Source organism: Phocoena sinus, chromosome 2 (assembly GCF_008692025.1).
Source record: "Phocoena sinus isolate mPhoSin1 chromosome 2, mPhoSin1.pri, whole genome shotgun sequence".
NCBI classification, from domain to species: domain Eukaryota; kingdom Metazoa; phylum Chordata; class Mammalia; order Artiodactyla; family Phocoenidae; genus Phocoena; species Phocoena sinus.
Genome location: NC_045764.1, coordinates 38,750,784 through 38,765,347, shown reverse-complemented (window position 1 = coordinate 38,765,347; position 14,564 = coordinate 38,750,784). Strand labels below are relative to the sequence as shown.

Sequence of the window (14,564 nt, the reverse complement as noted above, 5' to 3'; positions counted from 1 at the left end):
GAAGGAATGGAGTTCAGCTTCTCTGCATGAGCTTAAAATGGGGCAGAGTTACTAAATCCACACCTCATCTTTCTTCTTCCTTTCCTCCAGGAGTCCCTCCTACATGGCTTCCCACTAGCACAGCAACAGAGGAGAGCACAGAAGGCCCTTCTACAACGGAAGTGCCCTCAGCCTCAGAGGAGCCATTGCCCTCAGAAAAGCCGTTGCCCTCAGAAGAACCATTCCCGTCAGAGGAGCTATTCCCCTCAGAGGAACCGTTCCCCTCAGAGAAACCGTTCCCCTCAGAGGAGCTGTTCCCCTCAGAGGAGCCATCCACACTTTCAGCCCCAGTGCCCAGCAGGACTGAGCTGCCAGGCTCTGGGGAGGTATCTGGGGTGCCTGAAGTCAGTGGTGACTTCACAGGCAGTGGCGAAATTTCAGGACACCTAGACTCCAGTGGGCAGCCCTCAGGGGAAATTGCAAGTGGGCTGCCCTCTGAAGACCTTGACTTCAGTGTGCTCACCCCTACAGTGGGCTCAGGCCTGCCTGTGGAAAGCGGACTGGCTTCAGGAGATGAAGATAGAATTACGTGGACCACCACTCCTAAAGTTGACAGGTTGCCCTCTGGAGGTGAGGTCCCAGAGGGCTCTGTCTCTGGAGTAGGGGACCTCAGTGGACTTTCTTCTGTAGGTGAGGATCATCTAGAGACCTCTGCTTCTGGAGTAGGGGACCTTAGTGGACTTCCTTCTGGAGAAGGTCCAGAAGCCTCTGCCTCTGGAATAGAGGATCTCAGCAGACTTCCTTCTGGAGAAGGTCCAGAAGCCTCTGCCTCTGGAGCAGAGGACCTTAGTGGACTTCCTTCTGGAAGAGAGGGTCTAGAGATCTCTGCCTCTGGAGTAGGGGACATCAGTGGACTTCCTTCTGGAGGAGAGGGTCTAGAGACCTCTGTCTCTGGAGTAGAGGACCTCAGTGGACTTCCTTCTGTAGGTGAGGATCATCTAGAGACCTCTGCTCCTGGAGTAGGGGACCTTAGTGGACTTCCTTCTGGAAGGGAAAGTCTGGAGATCTCTGCTTCTGGAGCTGAGGATCTTAGTGGGTTGACTACTGGAAAAGAAGACTTGATTGGGTCAGCTTCTGGAGTCTTGGACCTTGGCAGAATACCTTCTGGAACCCTAGGAAGTGGGCAAGCTCCAGAAGCAGGTGGCCTTCCCTCTGGATTTAGTGGTGAGTATTCCGGGGTGGACCTTGGAAGTGGCCCATCTTCTGGCCTTCCTGACTTCAGTGGACTTCCATCTGGGTTCCCAACTGTCTCCCTAGTGGATACTACATTGGTGGAAGTGGTCACAGCCACCACTGCAGGTGAACTAGAAGGAAGGGGAACCATTGGCATCAGTGGTGCTGGAGAAACATCTGGGCTGCCCTTCAGTGAGTTGGACATTAGTGGAGGAGCAAGCCGACTCTCTTCAGGAGCTGAACTCAGTGGCCAGGCATCTGGGACTCCTGACATCAGTGGGGAAACATCTGGACTCTTTGGTGTCAGTGGACAGCCATCAGGGTTTCCTGACATTAGTGGGGGAACATCTGGACTTTTTGAGGTCAGTGGGCAGCCATCAGGGTTTTCTGGGGAAACATCTGGTGTGACTGAGCTTAGTGGACTGTCCTCCGGACAACCAGAAATCAGTGGAGAAGCTTCTGGAGTTCTTTCTGGCAGTGGTCCACCATTTGGCATAACCGACCTGAGTGGAGAAACGTCCGGGATCCCTGATCTCAGTGGGCAGCCATCGGGGTTACCAGGGTTCAGTGGGACAACATCCGGAATCCCTGACCTGGTTTCCAGTGCCATGAGTGGCAGTGGTGAATCTTCTGGCATTACATTCGTGGACACCAGTTTGGTTGAAGTGACCCCAACTACATTTAAAGAAGAAGAAGGTTTAGGGTCCGTAGAACTCAGTGGCCTCCCTTCAGGAAAGGCAGATCTCTCAGGCACATCTGGGATAGTGGATGTCAGTGGACTCTCTTCTGGAGTAATTGACTCCAGTGGGTTTACACCCCAGCCTCCAGAATTCAGTGGCCTGCCAAGCAGAGTAGCTGAGGTCAGTGGAGAGTCCTCTGGAGCTGAGAGTGGGAGCAGCCAGCCCTCCGGAGCATATGACGGCCGTGGACTTCCATCTGGTTTCTCCACTGTCTCTCTTGTAGACAGAACTTTGGTGGAATCTGTAACCCAGGCTCCAACAGCCCAAGAAGCAGGAGAAGGGCCTTCGGGCATTTTGGAACTTAGTGGTGCCCCGTCTGGAGCACCAGACATGTCTGGAGACCATTCAGGACTTTTGGACCTAAGTGGACTTCAGTCTGGACTGGTAGAGCCCAGTGGAGAGCCATCAAGTACTCCATATTTTAGTGGGGACTTTTCTGGCACCACTGATGTAAGCGGAGAATCCTCTGCACCCACGAGCACGAGTGGGGAGGCCTCAGGACTTCCAGAAGTTACTTTAATCATTTCTGAGTTCGTGGAGGGTGTTACTGAACCAACTGTTTCCCAGGAACTGGGCCAAAGACCCCCTGTAACATACACCCCCCAGCGTTTTGAGTCCAGTGGAGAAACCTCTGCATCTGGGGATGCACCAAGGTTCCCCGGGTCTGGGGTAGAAGCAGCATCAGTCCCAGAATCCAGCAGCGAGACGTCTGCCTATCCTGAGGCTGAGGTGGGAGCATCTGCTGTCCCCGAGGCCAGCGGAGGCACTTCCAGGTCCCCTGATCTGAGTGGAACCACCTCCACCTTCCATGAAGCTGATCTGGAGGGAGCCTCAGGCCTGGGAGTGACAGGTAGCACCTCAGCCTTTCAGGAAGGCCCCAGGGAGGGCTCGGCTGCCCCGGAAGTGAGCGGAGAGTCAACCACCACCTATGATGTGGGCACAGAGGCATCAGGCTCACCTTCGGCCACTCCCATGGCTTCTGGAGACAGGACTGAAATCAGCAGAGACCTGTCTGGTCACACCTCGGGGTTGGATGTTGTCATCAGCACCACCATCCTGGAATCCAAGTGGACTCAGCAGACCCAGAGCCCTGCAGAGGCGCATCTAGAAATCGAGTCCTCAAGCCCCGTGCACTCAGGAGAAGAGACCCAAACAGCCGAAACACCCACCTCCCCAGCTGATGCTTCCATCCCAAACTCTCCAGGAGGGACAGATGAATCAGAGGCAACCATGGCAGGTATTGTTGGGATTATTTTCCTTTAAATGGGTTTGGGTAGTTCAGACTGCAGCCGTGTAGATTCAAGTTCTGAGCACAGATGAGCTGTGCAGCCTCAAGCAATTTTCTTAACCTCTCTGAGCGTCATCTGTAGCATGGGAATAGTACCAAGAAAGATTAAGCAAGATATAAACATGTAGAGAACAAGCGTCCTACTTTGCACACAGTGCACACTTGTAGATTCGTGATTATTGTTACAGTGGAGTTACATGACACAAACATTTATATGTGAATTCAGCTGTCTGTACTTGGCACGGGAGGCATTATTTAGATAGTGCTGGAAATTCTGCTTATGCCCCTTTCCCATGGAGTGAGTGTGAGATGAGAGGATGAATCTGCTGAGGACATTTATGCCCCCAGCATTTGCTTTGTGCAGGGTGAAAACCCGCACAGTTCAAGGAACTATGAAGTGTCCTTTTGGCTGCGTCCTGCCTTTAGACCCTGCCTCCCCACCCTCACCCCGTGCGGGTGCACTGTAGTGATGGCCTCACCTTGACACAAACCTGGCACTGGGCACCGGAGGCCGATGATTTTCCTTTGCTTTTTGCGTTGGGATCCCTTGCCTCCCCCTGTGTACTGAGAGACCTTCCCCGGTCAGAGAGCCCCCAACCACTCCCAGATGCTGGGACTCAGGAGGGACAGGGTCCTCAGAAGCGTGTTGACCCAGAACCAGCCTTGTGGGCTTCTGGGGCCTCGGGCCCCACCCTCGAGGTCGTAGAGGCTGTGCTGTACCCCAGGCATCTACATTCTTGATGCTCAGCCTCTCCCCGGGGGTTGCAGACCCCACCAGCTGTGCCAAGGAGCCCTGTGGTGCTGGGACCTGCCGGGAGACAGAGGGACACATCATATGCCTGTGTCCCCCTGGCCACACTGGCAAGCACTGAGACATAGGTAAGAGCCTCGTCGGCCATGGGGGGTGCAGACAGAGGGGTTGGGAGGAGGCAACCAAGGTCAGTTGGGGCTCAGGCTTCTCACGCTGGGAAGGAGAGTACACAGTGACGTGCTGGGTAGCAGGCACAGGGTAAACACGGCACGTCTTTCTAGAGCGTCCGGTCTACATGGAGGTTTAGGAGAAAAAAGTCAAATAATTAAACTGAGAAATAGTTCGTTTTTTTTGTCAAGCCAATGATTGTTTTATGAAAACGTGCTGGAATTTTGAAGATAAAACTTGAGACTTCAAAGAAATGTTGAGCTAGGGTGTGTGCTGAGGAGACCCCGTCATGCCCCACAGCTCCCGGGAGGGAATCGCCATGGAGGCTGTCTTGCGTCATGCAGAGTGGAGCCCTCCAGGAAAGACCCTATGGTCCCCTCCATGCTTGCGTCTGGGCGGGGTTTGGGTCCCCTTCTGGCCCTGAAGGAGATGACACAGACAGAGCTTGTCACTCCCAGCTCCAGGATTCAAGGCACTCCAGGTCAGCTGTGATTCAAGGCAACTCCAGGTCAGGATTCAAGGCACTCCAGGTCAGCTGTGACCCAGCAGTGCCCTACCCCTGGGCACCCACCCCCCTGGGACCCCTGTTTGCCCAAGCAGCTTGTGGGATGAGTGAGGAGCCTGGGAGATCCTCTGATTGAAGGTGGTCCTGAAAACAAGATGATTAGAATCTACCTGTCGCTCCCTGAGCACCTTGAGGCCTGTGGCCATGAGGACATCTCAGCTCATGAACATCACCACCCTTGAGAAAAGAAACGCCCGGTCCCCTCCAAGCTCAGATTCTTGGGTTAGCTCTCTGCGCTGCTCCCAGGCCCTTAGCCCCGCCCTGTCTGAGGTCAGGCGTCAGAGACCCAAGGCCTTCCCTAAAAGGGCTTCATACCTAGGACACATGCAAAATACCTTTACATCATACACAAAGAAGCATTCTGTGTTTATAGACATTAATATATATGCAAAATAACACCTCATAATACATTATATACTCATAATATAAAGATGCTGTATCCTTGGCACTTAGACAGGAAATATAGATGTTTATATAAACAGGCACTAAGGTGAATACCTATTCACTCTCTCCCGATTTGGGGTCAGCCTCTGCCCACGTGTGGGGGGCCGTGACTGAGAACACTATGGGCCTCCGTGACCAGAGAAGGTAGGCTCTCCTAGGAAGGTCCTGGCCTTTCTACCGAGGGGACAGTGTTTCCACTGAGCCACAGTGACCCCAGGAGCTATAGACATACCCCTCTGTCATCCACCCCCAAGGGGAAGGCAGAGCACTGCCTCTGTCCTGGGAGAGCCCGCCCCTTATGAAAACTTGGGGAGACCTTGTGCGCTTTCCAGCACACAAAGTCTTCAGTCGGCAGTGGGAGTGGCTCTGTCTGTCCCGTGAGCAGTGCCCCTGGAGGGCATCGTGCCAGGTGTGCAGACACGTCCCCCACTGGGTCTGGGTGTGCAGGTGGAGAGCAGCAGGGGGCCCATCTTGGGTGAAGTGTTGTGGAGCTCAGCTCTGTCAGCCAGCTCATCCTGGGTCAGCGAGGAACAGACTCAGAGCCCGACAGGACTTCCGGGGTGGGGACAGCCACCAGGACCAGAACCCCCTTGCCCTCTTTCGGTATCTTCTGACACCTCTCTCCATTCTTAGCAACTGCTTCCCCAACCTGATGCTTGAAGCAAAAATGTGACGCTGGTATCAGAAGTCACACAGCAAGGCTCATGTCCTGGCACCTCTGAAATTAGAAGTAGGTGACAATGGCCCGTAACTTATCTGCTATAAGGACAGCTTTTCTCTAATGGTGTATATTTCCAAAGGGCTTTCTTTCCCACAGTTTCTTCCTAGGCAGCTCTGAGAGCTTGGTAATCATCCCCATTTGAAACTGCAGCACAGAGAGGTTAAGTGATTTGCTTAACTTCACTGAGCAAGTCCAATCAAGAACTGAGGTATTTGCTGTTTAACACACTCGGTTAAATAAGAAGCCTTCTCTTGAACATAACAACCGGTTGTCGGTCTTAAAGAGCTAGAAGCCAGACCTCAGGGGAACCAGAATGAAGAATAGCTGTAGAATTGGAGTTGGTCCAACTAGACACTCACAGACAAGCCCTCACTACCTCATTTGTAAACAGGGTCAAAGGTAGCGGTTCTCAGCTTCAAAAAAATTCTGATGCCTGGGTCCCTCCCCCGCAGATTCTGATTGGAGTGTTTCTGTGGCCTTGGCACTGGGTCTCATCCCCGCAGATTCTGATTGGAATGGCCTTGGCACTGGGGGTTTTTTTTGTTTTTTGTTTTTGGGTTTTTATTTGCAGTATGCGGGCCTCTCACTGTTATTGCCTCTCCCGTCGCGGAGCACAGGCTCCGGACGCACAGGCTCAGCGGCCATGGCTCACGGGCCCAGCTGCTCCGCGGCGTGTGGGATCTTCCCAGACTGGGGCATGAACCCGTGTCCCCTGCATCAGCAGGCGGACTCTCAACCACTGCGCCACCAGGGAAGCCCAGCACTGGGGTTTTTTAAACTCCCAAGTGACTCCAGTGTGCAGTCAGAGCTGAGAAACACTGCCATGAGGATTAAGACCATCTGTGTACATCTGACCAGTTCCCCTTCCCCATCTCTCAAGCCACTGATTACAAAAAGCTTTGTCATCTCTAAAGGGCAAGTGGTAAGAGTCATCCACATGCAAAATCTGGGGTCCATGACTCTACCCGTGGGGTCCCAAGTCGCTCCTGTTCAATTAAGGCTCAAGATCTGGTGCTTCCAAAAGGACTGCAGAAGGTGTCCAGTATCCACAGGTCACCCACCTGTCATCTGGCTCTAGAACTGGGAACCACAGGTTGTTAAAAGACCGTATAGATCAGTGTCATCTTGTTTAGTCAGCGTTCCACAAATAAGTTCTTGCTAAATTATTAATCTCTACTCTTTACATCAAAATAAATATGTTTAATGAATACTTAGATTCTTTAGCAATTAAAAGCAGGACTGGGGACTTCCCTGGCGGTCCAGTGGTTAAGACTCTGTGCTTCCCACTGCAGGGGGCGCAGGTTTGGTCCCTGGTCAGGGAACTAAGATTCCGCATGCCTAGCAACGTGGCCAAAAAAGAAAAGCAGGACCGTCCTATTCGGATCCACTTAAAAAGCAGAAGCATCCTCCCCACCTCCATTGCTAATACAGTATTTCCTGTGGGGATTAGATTTCTGATTCTGAGGCTTCAATCCTGGCTACTCCTTAGAATCACCTGGGCCCCGCCCTGAGCTATTCTGATTCACTTGGTCGGGGGGTAGGGATGGGGGGGGGTGGGGGGGGACGACTCTGGTGCTGGTGGTAATTCTTTTTAATCTAAAGATTAACTACCACAGTGATTCTAATGGGCAGCTAAATTTGAGAGATCTCACATCCAATTTCCCAGGAATCACTGGCATTGCCTGGATTTCTCTAAAATCCTTGGTTAGAAGGGCATGAACTTAAAATTTAATCAGCCTCTTTTCTGTTTAACTGACATCTTTTACTTTGTGGACTTGGGGTTCTGATCTATGACTTGACTCTGTCTCTCCCCCTAGTGGGGTGATGTTTGAATTCCAGTGACACCTTATCCCTGGGAGGTGGGGGGAAGTGCTTTCCAAGCAAGTGAAAATACAGGGTTACAAGTGAAAATACAAATTACACCTTCTTGACTTAACCAAGAAGTCCATGGGCAGATTTTAGCAGGCAACTAATTGAATTTAGCAGGATATTAAAGTTACATTCAAGATCAAACTTTAAAAATATAAACAACTTGATAGTATAAATAACTATAACATACTTTTAATCTAATCATGTTTGTTTTTAAAGCAAATTGGAACTGGTAAATATGCTCTTGTAATCCTTCTGTCGATTGTGATACACCAGAAAGTGAGTGTACGTATTCAATTCTGTTCATCCTGATTGATCCTAGGTCTTTGCAGGGTGCAGAGCATCTGCTGAGCTAAGAAATTGTCTCTGTGCTTCTTGAGGAGATTTTCCCCCTATCCTTGTCCAGGAAAGTCATGTCCAGGGTCAGTACATACAGCTGCACAGGTTGTACACAGAACAACTTGAGGGGTACCATTCATACCATGCTATTTACGAGTGGCAACCCCTTTGGTTGGGTATCACTTGAGTAAAAGCGCCTACTGTCACTTCATTCAACCTTTTCTATGAACGAAATAAGCTCTAACTTGGAAATCCTGGGCTCTGACCCAGGCAACAGCTGGACAAGACCCCTTCAGGGTGGAGACCTGTGGTCTCCAACTCAGAACCCTCACCTTTACCAGGGTTCTCAGTTATTTTCTCCCTTAAGTTAGAGATATCACTAGAGGACCTTGTTCAGGAACAAACCATCCCGTTTGGTTAGAGTAGAGAGAAGAGGACTCAAAGTCCCTGCTTAGTGATGACTGGTGAGCCCTTGGCTGGGGCAGCAGAAATGGTAATGAGATGCTGAGATCCAGGACTCCAGTGTCTCTCTCTCTCTCTCTCTCTCTCCATGTGGAATAGAGGCCCAGCTTTCATCCTCATGGTCTAATTCTCTCCTCCACCTTCTCCAATCTGTCTCCCCCACTTACCAGCATGGGCAGGTCACTTCATTTGTTTTCTTATCTGTAAAATGGCCCAGCGACGTCCATGCCATAGGGCCGCTGGGAGGATAAGTGTGTGTGAGACATAGTGTCTGGCTCAGAGAAGATTTGGGGGAGATATTGGCTCCCTCTCTTTCCTCTCTTCTTTCATACAGTCTGCCTGTTGCCCAAAGCCCTTCCTGTCCTCCATCTGATGTCACCTTGTCTGGGGTACCCAAAGTACAGCAGGGCCCAGCCCAACTCTTCTCATGGTTCCAGAAGACAAGCAATGTTCCAATTGCCTTCACAGAAAGAGGTGGGCAAATCAGGGGCAGAGTGGCTCTTCCAGCCAGTGGAAGGGGAGAGGATGCACCACAAGCCTGAGAAGGCCCCACACAGGATGCTCAGCCCTCTCCCTACTGTTGAAGCCCTCTCTAAGCTGCTCCAGAGCCACTCACAGGCTCTCTGGTCTTCAGGATTATGGCCCTTCCTTTCCTCCTCATCTGTGAATCCAGGGCCCTGCATAAAACAGCTTCTGAGCCCGGGAACCTGGTTCCTTGAGTTTCAGTCCCTGCAGCCTTCTCAGATCCTGTGCCCTGGCCAAACACCAAAGGAAAACTGTCCTAGTCCTCAGGCCGCCTTGTGGGGGCGAGTGATGTGAAATAAGCTTCTGGGACCACTGGAAGCTACCTGGCCTGACCTCCCTCGGGGCCTCCGCCCTCCCGCCCTCTCCCGCATGGGTTGGCCAGAGGCCCCAGGGTTGATGTCTGGCTCTTCTCCCCATGGGCCACTCCTGTCCCCTGCTCTGTACAACTGCTTTAGCGCCTACATTTGCTTAATACCCCCTTGCCCAGTGCTTCCCATCTTCCATAATGACGCTAGTGGACGAAAGACAACAGTAGCTTTTCTGAAGCAGGAGAACCTCCCCCAGCTTCCGCCCACCGGCCTGACCTATTGCTGCTACTGCTGCTGCTGGGAATCCTGGTGCATGCTGGGAATCCAAGTGCATGCTGGGATTTCAGTCCGTTCCTCCATGCATTTTGGTTTTGCTTGGAACAGTTTCAAACTTGGAACTGTTGGTTTCTAGCCCATGGTGTACACTCCGTGAAATAAAGTCAAGAACTTCGTGGGAAGAGAGACATACCTGAGGACTTGAGATTTTCAGGCCTCCCATTGCACAAACCCAGCTCTGGTCTAGATAACATCGGCTATGCACTAGTGAAAAGGATCCAGAAGAAAGTGCTTTTATCTTCTTATCAGAGGATTGACGTTAAGATCTAGTCAGTTCTTATGAGAGGTAAGAACTAAGTCCTGGAACATATTTAGGGAGCTGCCTACATGGAGACCACCCACAGACACGCCAGGTCCTGAAGGTTGTATGAACATAGCTGTACATATCACGCTGCCCCCATAAGCCAGTGGAACCCTTTCATGCCAGAATTTTATTAATCCCCTGGGAAGAGGAGCTTCACAATACCTTTTATAATGTTCCCAGAGGAAGTAACCCAGCCGGTGTTTTTGGAGAACGAATACAAAGAGAGTAGAAGGATCCTCTAGGTCTCTGGCTTCTCTGAAAGTGCAGAAAGACCAGGTTAGGAGTTTCAGTTCTCACCTTGGCTAACGGATGAAAATTTGAGGCAAAGGCCAATGACTTACCAATGTAAGTCCCACAAAGAAGTTGGATCACAAAGAACATCCTGGACCAGAAGAACAGAAGGAAAGAAGAGTCTTCTGGGGAGCAGAGGCTGATGGGGACCTGACAGTATCCCAGGCTGGTGCTGGTGGGTGGCCACTTACTAAGTGCCTCACTGGCTTCAAACACTGGTCTCCCACTGGCCAGGATGCAGCCCTTCCAGAAATCATGACTCATTGGAGATGTCCATGTTCTGAGGCCTTAAACTGGAAGGAGATTACATGGGGAAATATTTGGCTGGGTCTCTGTCCCTCCCCCCAAGATAACAATGTTGGCTTCACCTTTATAAGATACTCTAGAATCTAATTTACTGAAGACAAAGAAGGTGTCTGCAACCAAAAAAAAAAAAAAATCTAACAATCTCATGCGGATATCCCACACTGCCATTTTCTCACGATCCTATACTCTGTGAACCACTTCTAGCTTGTTTGTTCTAGTACTGCACGGCCTTGTCCTCTTTCCTTGGTTCATAACTACAGAAGAAGCTAGGAAAAGAAAGAGCTCTAAACACGCTTCAAGAACTGGAATTCCAGTGTCCTTGCGCACCACCATGTTTGAGAGCCAATTCAGACCTCAAGGCCTCTTGAAATATTCACAAGAGAAGACGTCCTGGAGGAACTCCAAGCTCACTCTCACAGTAGGCATTTGCCCTCAGAAGCAGCAGATCCCTTCACCCACTGGGAAACCTGGCTCCCATGCTCCAAGCTTGCGCATCCAGAACCACACACATCCAAGAAAACCCTTGTTGGATCTTTGGCTCAGCTCTCCAAGATGGTGGCAGCAGCAGCAGCAGCAACAGTTCTTAGGAAATCCAGGGCTCTGGAGAGCAGCAGGGCTGGCCACCCATAAAGAAGCTGCAGTGCAATTGTGGAGCTGGAGTTGCCGGCAGGAGTCCTAATGGTGGCCCTTGGTTTCTTGCAGACGTTGACGAGTGCCTCTCAAGCCCTTGTCTGAATGGAGCCACCTGCGTGGACGCCATCGACTCTTTCACATGCTTATGCCTTCCCAGCTACCAAGGGGACCTGTGTGAGATCGGTACGACCGTCTCGGCTTCAGCTAATGTTACTAACTGCTGCACCCCCTCTTCCTCCCTCATCCTTCCCTGCTAACCACAGGTTCTAGGCCCTGTGGGGCCCCCAAGATCCATCCAGACAGCCACTTCAGGGGCCACAAGTGAGAAGTCGGCCCCACTCACTCTCACTCTTTCTCTTCCTGTTCCCTGCGGAAACCCTCCTCTGGGGCACTGGCTGATCTGACTGCAGAAGAGACATGCAGGCTGGGCCAGCCTGCACTTTGGAAGGTGGGGCTCTGGGGGACCTTTCAAACACTAACCTGCTCCAGGGCTTCCAGATGCCACCAGCAAAGTTGGTGCATGCATCAGACTAAGAAGACAGGGCCAATTCCATGCATTTGTCTTGAAGGACACTATGGGTGGGAGTCATTGGTTCTTGCTGCGGATGAGAGCCCCGGATCTTCCCAGCATGGCCACGGGCATGTGTCTGCCTGCCGTATTGCCCACGGGACCTCTGTGGCCCCTCCATGGCCTTGGGAGCCACCGTGCCACACTGGTCAAGCTGCCTTCCTCTTCTTCTCTGGCAAGAGCTATGGTCTGTCTGTCTGAGAGCTCCCGTGTCACCAGCATGCTCAAGTCATGCATGCACAAGGACAGCTGCATGTCACCCTGTCCTCATTGCCACTGTGACAGCTGCCACGTCAGTGCCACTCCGGTCCACGCTTCCTTGCTCCCTCCCTTGTGCAAGGCAAAAGGCTGGCCAGAGAGAACAGAGCCTCGCTGCAAGGGCTCTGAGCTTCCTCTCTTGGGCCTTGCCAACCCCTCAGTTTCTGCACCTGGGCCAGGCCCTGCCAAGGGGAGCTGTGGGCCACGAACTTCCTGAGGCCAGACTGAGCCCACAGCCCGCTCACCTTCAGTGTTTCCTAGTCTCCCCATCTCAGGGCCACCCCGTCTCAGAAATGGGGAGGTGGAGCTTGCAGTTGCTAGTAGCAATGGTCCGTGCAGAACTGGAAGTGTTTAGGGGCTCAAAACCATTTTCAATGAACTCTCAATTTAGACATCCCAGAAACTTCCAGACAGCAACTGAAACTCCTAATCAGAGTGGGAAGGTAGTTTTGGATTGCATGTTCCTTGGAGGCACTGCCAAGGTTACAGACTGGTGGGGGAACTTCTGGAAGAAAAGACTTGGCCTGGACCCTCCTTCCCTGCAGCCTCCCATTCTCCACCTCCACCCCAAGACTCCAAGAATTTGGTGCATGGGGTCTTGTCTGGGGTGGGAGTGGAGAGTTACAAGGATTTCCTCCCCAGGGTGCCAGAATATTTGCCACAGGGAGAAGGGCATGGAATGTCCACGCAGACAACAGCTCTTGGGTGTCAGACTGGGAGAGGAAGTGCCCTGCTGGAGTGGAGGCCAGGCCCGCAGAGGGCTCTGCACTCTGATGGAGCAGAGAGAGGGTGCCAGAGCCCGCAGACCGGGCCCTGGGCCTGGGCGCCCAACTGAGCAGGGCTGCATCTCTTCTCCTACTCCAATCCTGAGCGCTCACCACCCCAAGGGTGCTTCAAGCCATGGCTCTGGCCCTGCTCCTTCTTGCAGCCTTCCTGGAATTGTGTTGCTGTTTCCCCAGAGCCTCCATCCTGCACGGCCCTGGTCCCTCCCAGCACAGCTGCTGCCTCCAGCTTTGCCCACCCAACTCAGCCCTCAGGCACTCAGGTGGCCCAAAAATGGACCCCACAATCAGCCCTGGGATGACATGTCTCTGGCCGCCTCAGGTGCTCAGCTACCTCTGAAGTCTCTCTGCCTTTCTTTCCAAACCCTTGGGGAAGGCATTGGCAGCATGCTTTTAAGCCTTCCTGCTGCTCTGCCTCTTTCTTCAAAGGCTGCTGGCCTCAAACCCTTCTCTCTCTCTGCTCTTCCCAAGTGTCTGTCTTCCAACCCTGCCAAGCATCCACCCCTTCAGCTTAAGCATCCTTCCCTTCAGGTACTGGTCCTTTCTTCCCGGAACAGCCAGACCAGGGAGACTGCCATACAGCCTGAGGGGTTCATGGCCCCGGGGCGCTAGGGACAGCCCTTCACCTGTGAGGCACCAGGGGAAGAAAGAAAAGAGGGTCTTGGAATTCCCTCTGTCCCGTACCGTGCTGGCAGGTGTTTAACAACTGACTCTCAGAGAGGAAGGAGGATCCCTGATTTGTAGCCTCTGCCAATTTCTGGGGTATAACGCTCTCACGAGGGCCAGTTAAAGCTACCAATGTAATGTCACTAGAGGCCGAGCTGGGGACTTCCCTGACGGTCCAGTGGTTAAGACTCCACGCTTCCACCGCAGGCGGCATGAGTTTAGTCCCTGGTCAGGGAACTAAGATCCCGCATGCCGCACAGAGCGGCCAAAAATAGTTAAATAAATAAATTAATAAAATAAAATAAAATAAAAAAATAAAGGCCGAGTTGGGAAGACACACTCCTAATGGCTTTCCCAAGCCTGAAGAGGCCAGTTCCAGCACCACCTGCCTCTGTCTGTCCCTCTAGGCTCTGCTCCAAAAGCTCCACATCAGTGCCTTCTGCTGGACTCAGAATCCATTACCAATGTAGGCTTGGGAGGAGAGAAGCCCTTCCCCTCTTCCCATCTGCCACCAAGAAATAGAATGAAAAGCCAGGGTCCCTGGGTCGTGGACCCTGAGGCAGTATCGTGTGCTCTGATAGGATAGACTTAGAGCTCTGTGTCTTCTTTGGACCCAAAGCAGACATTTCTGCTCCTCTGTCCCCATCCAAGTTTCCATTTCATGCCCCCAGCACCGCCTGCTACTGCCCCCTTCACACACTTCCCCACAGCTCCCTCTCTCCCTGGAGCCCCTCACAGCCTCTGAGCCATGTTTTTCCTTAAGCCTCAACACCTCCTACCTTCCCATCTCTTTTTACCTGGCTGCTGAGCTCTGCCAGCCCTGCAGAGCAGACTTCAACAGGAGAAAAGCTTTGGGGGTGGGAGGCAATATCAGGAAAAGAAAGAGTCCCTGGCATTTCCCAGAGGCTCCTGGGGGAGGAGGGGGCAGGGCCAGGCCTCTTGTCTTCCAACTTGAGCCCCGATCCAGTCGGGCCTCTCCCTTCCTTTGGGGAGCAACACGGAAGGCAGGGTGAATGCAGGAATCCCTG

At 52.3% G+C, this 14,564-nt stretch overlaps 1 protein-coding gene across 3 annotated transcripts in view; it reads left to right on the top strand.

Annotated features, from left to right (window-relative positions):
- ACAN (aggrecan) overlaps positions 1-14,564 on the top strand; it is a 64,639-nt gene that overhangs the window by 46,051 nt on the left and 4,024 nt on the right. For 2 of the 3 annotated variants that reach the window (XM_032624520.1, XM_032624521.1), the window contains exons 12-13: positions 91-3,189; positions 11,332-11,445. In XM_032624520.1, coding sequence (XP_032480411.1) covers positions 91-3,189; positions 11,332-11,445 — 3,213 coding nt within the window. The remainder of the gene's footprint in view (positions 1-90; positions 3,190-11,331; positions 11,446-14,564) is intronic. The other variant, XM_032624522.1, reaches the window with a different exon arrangement.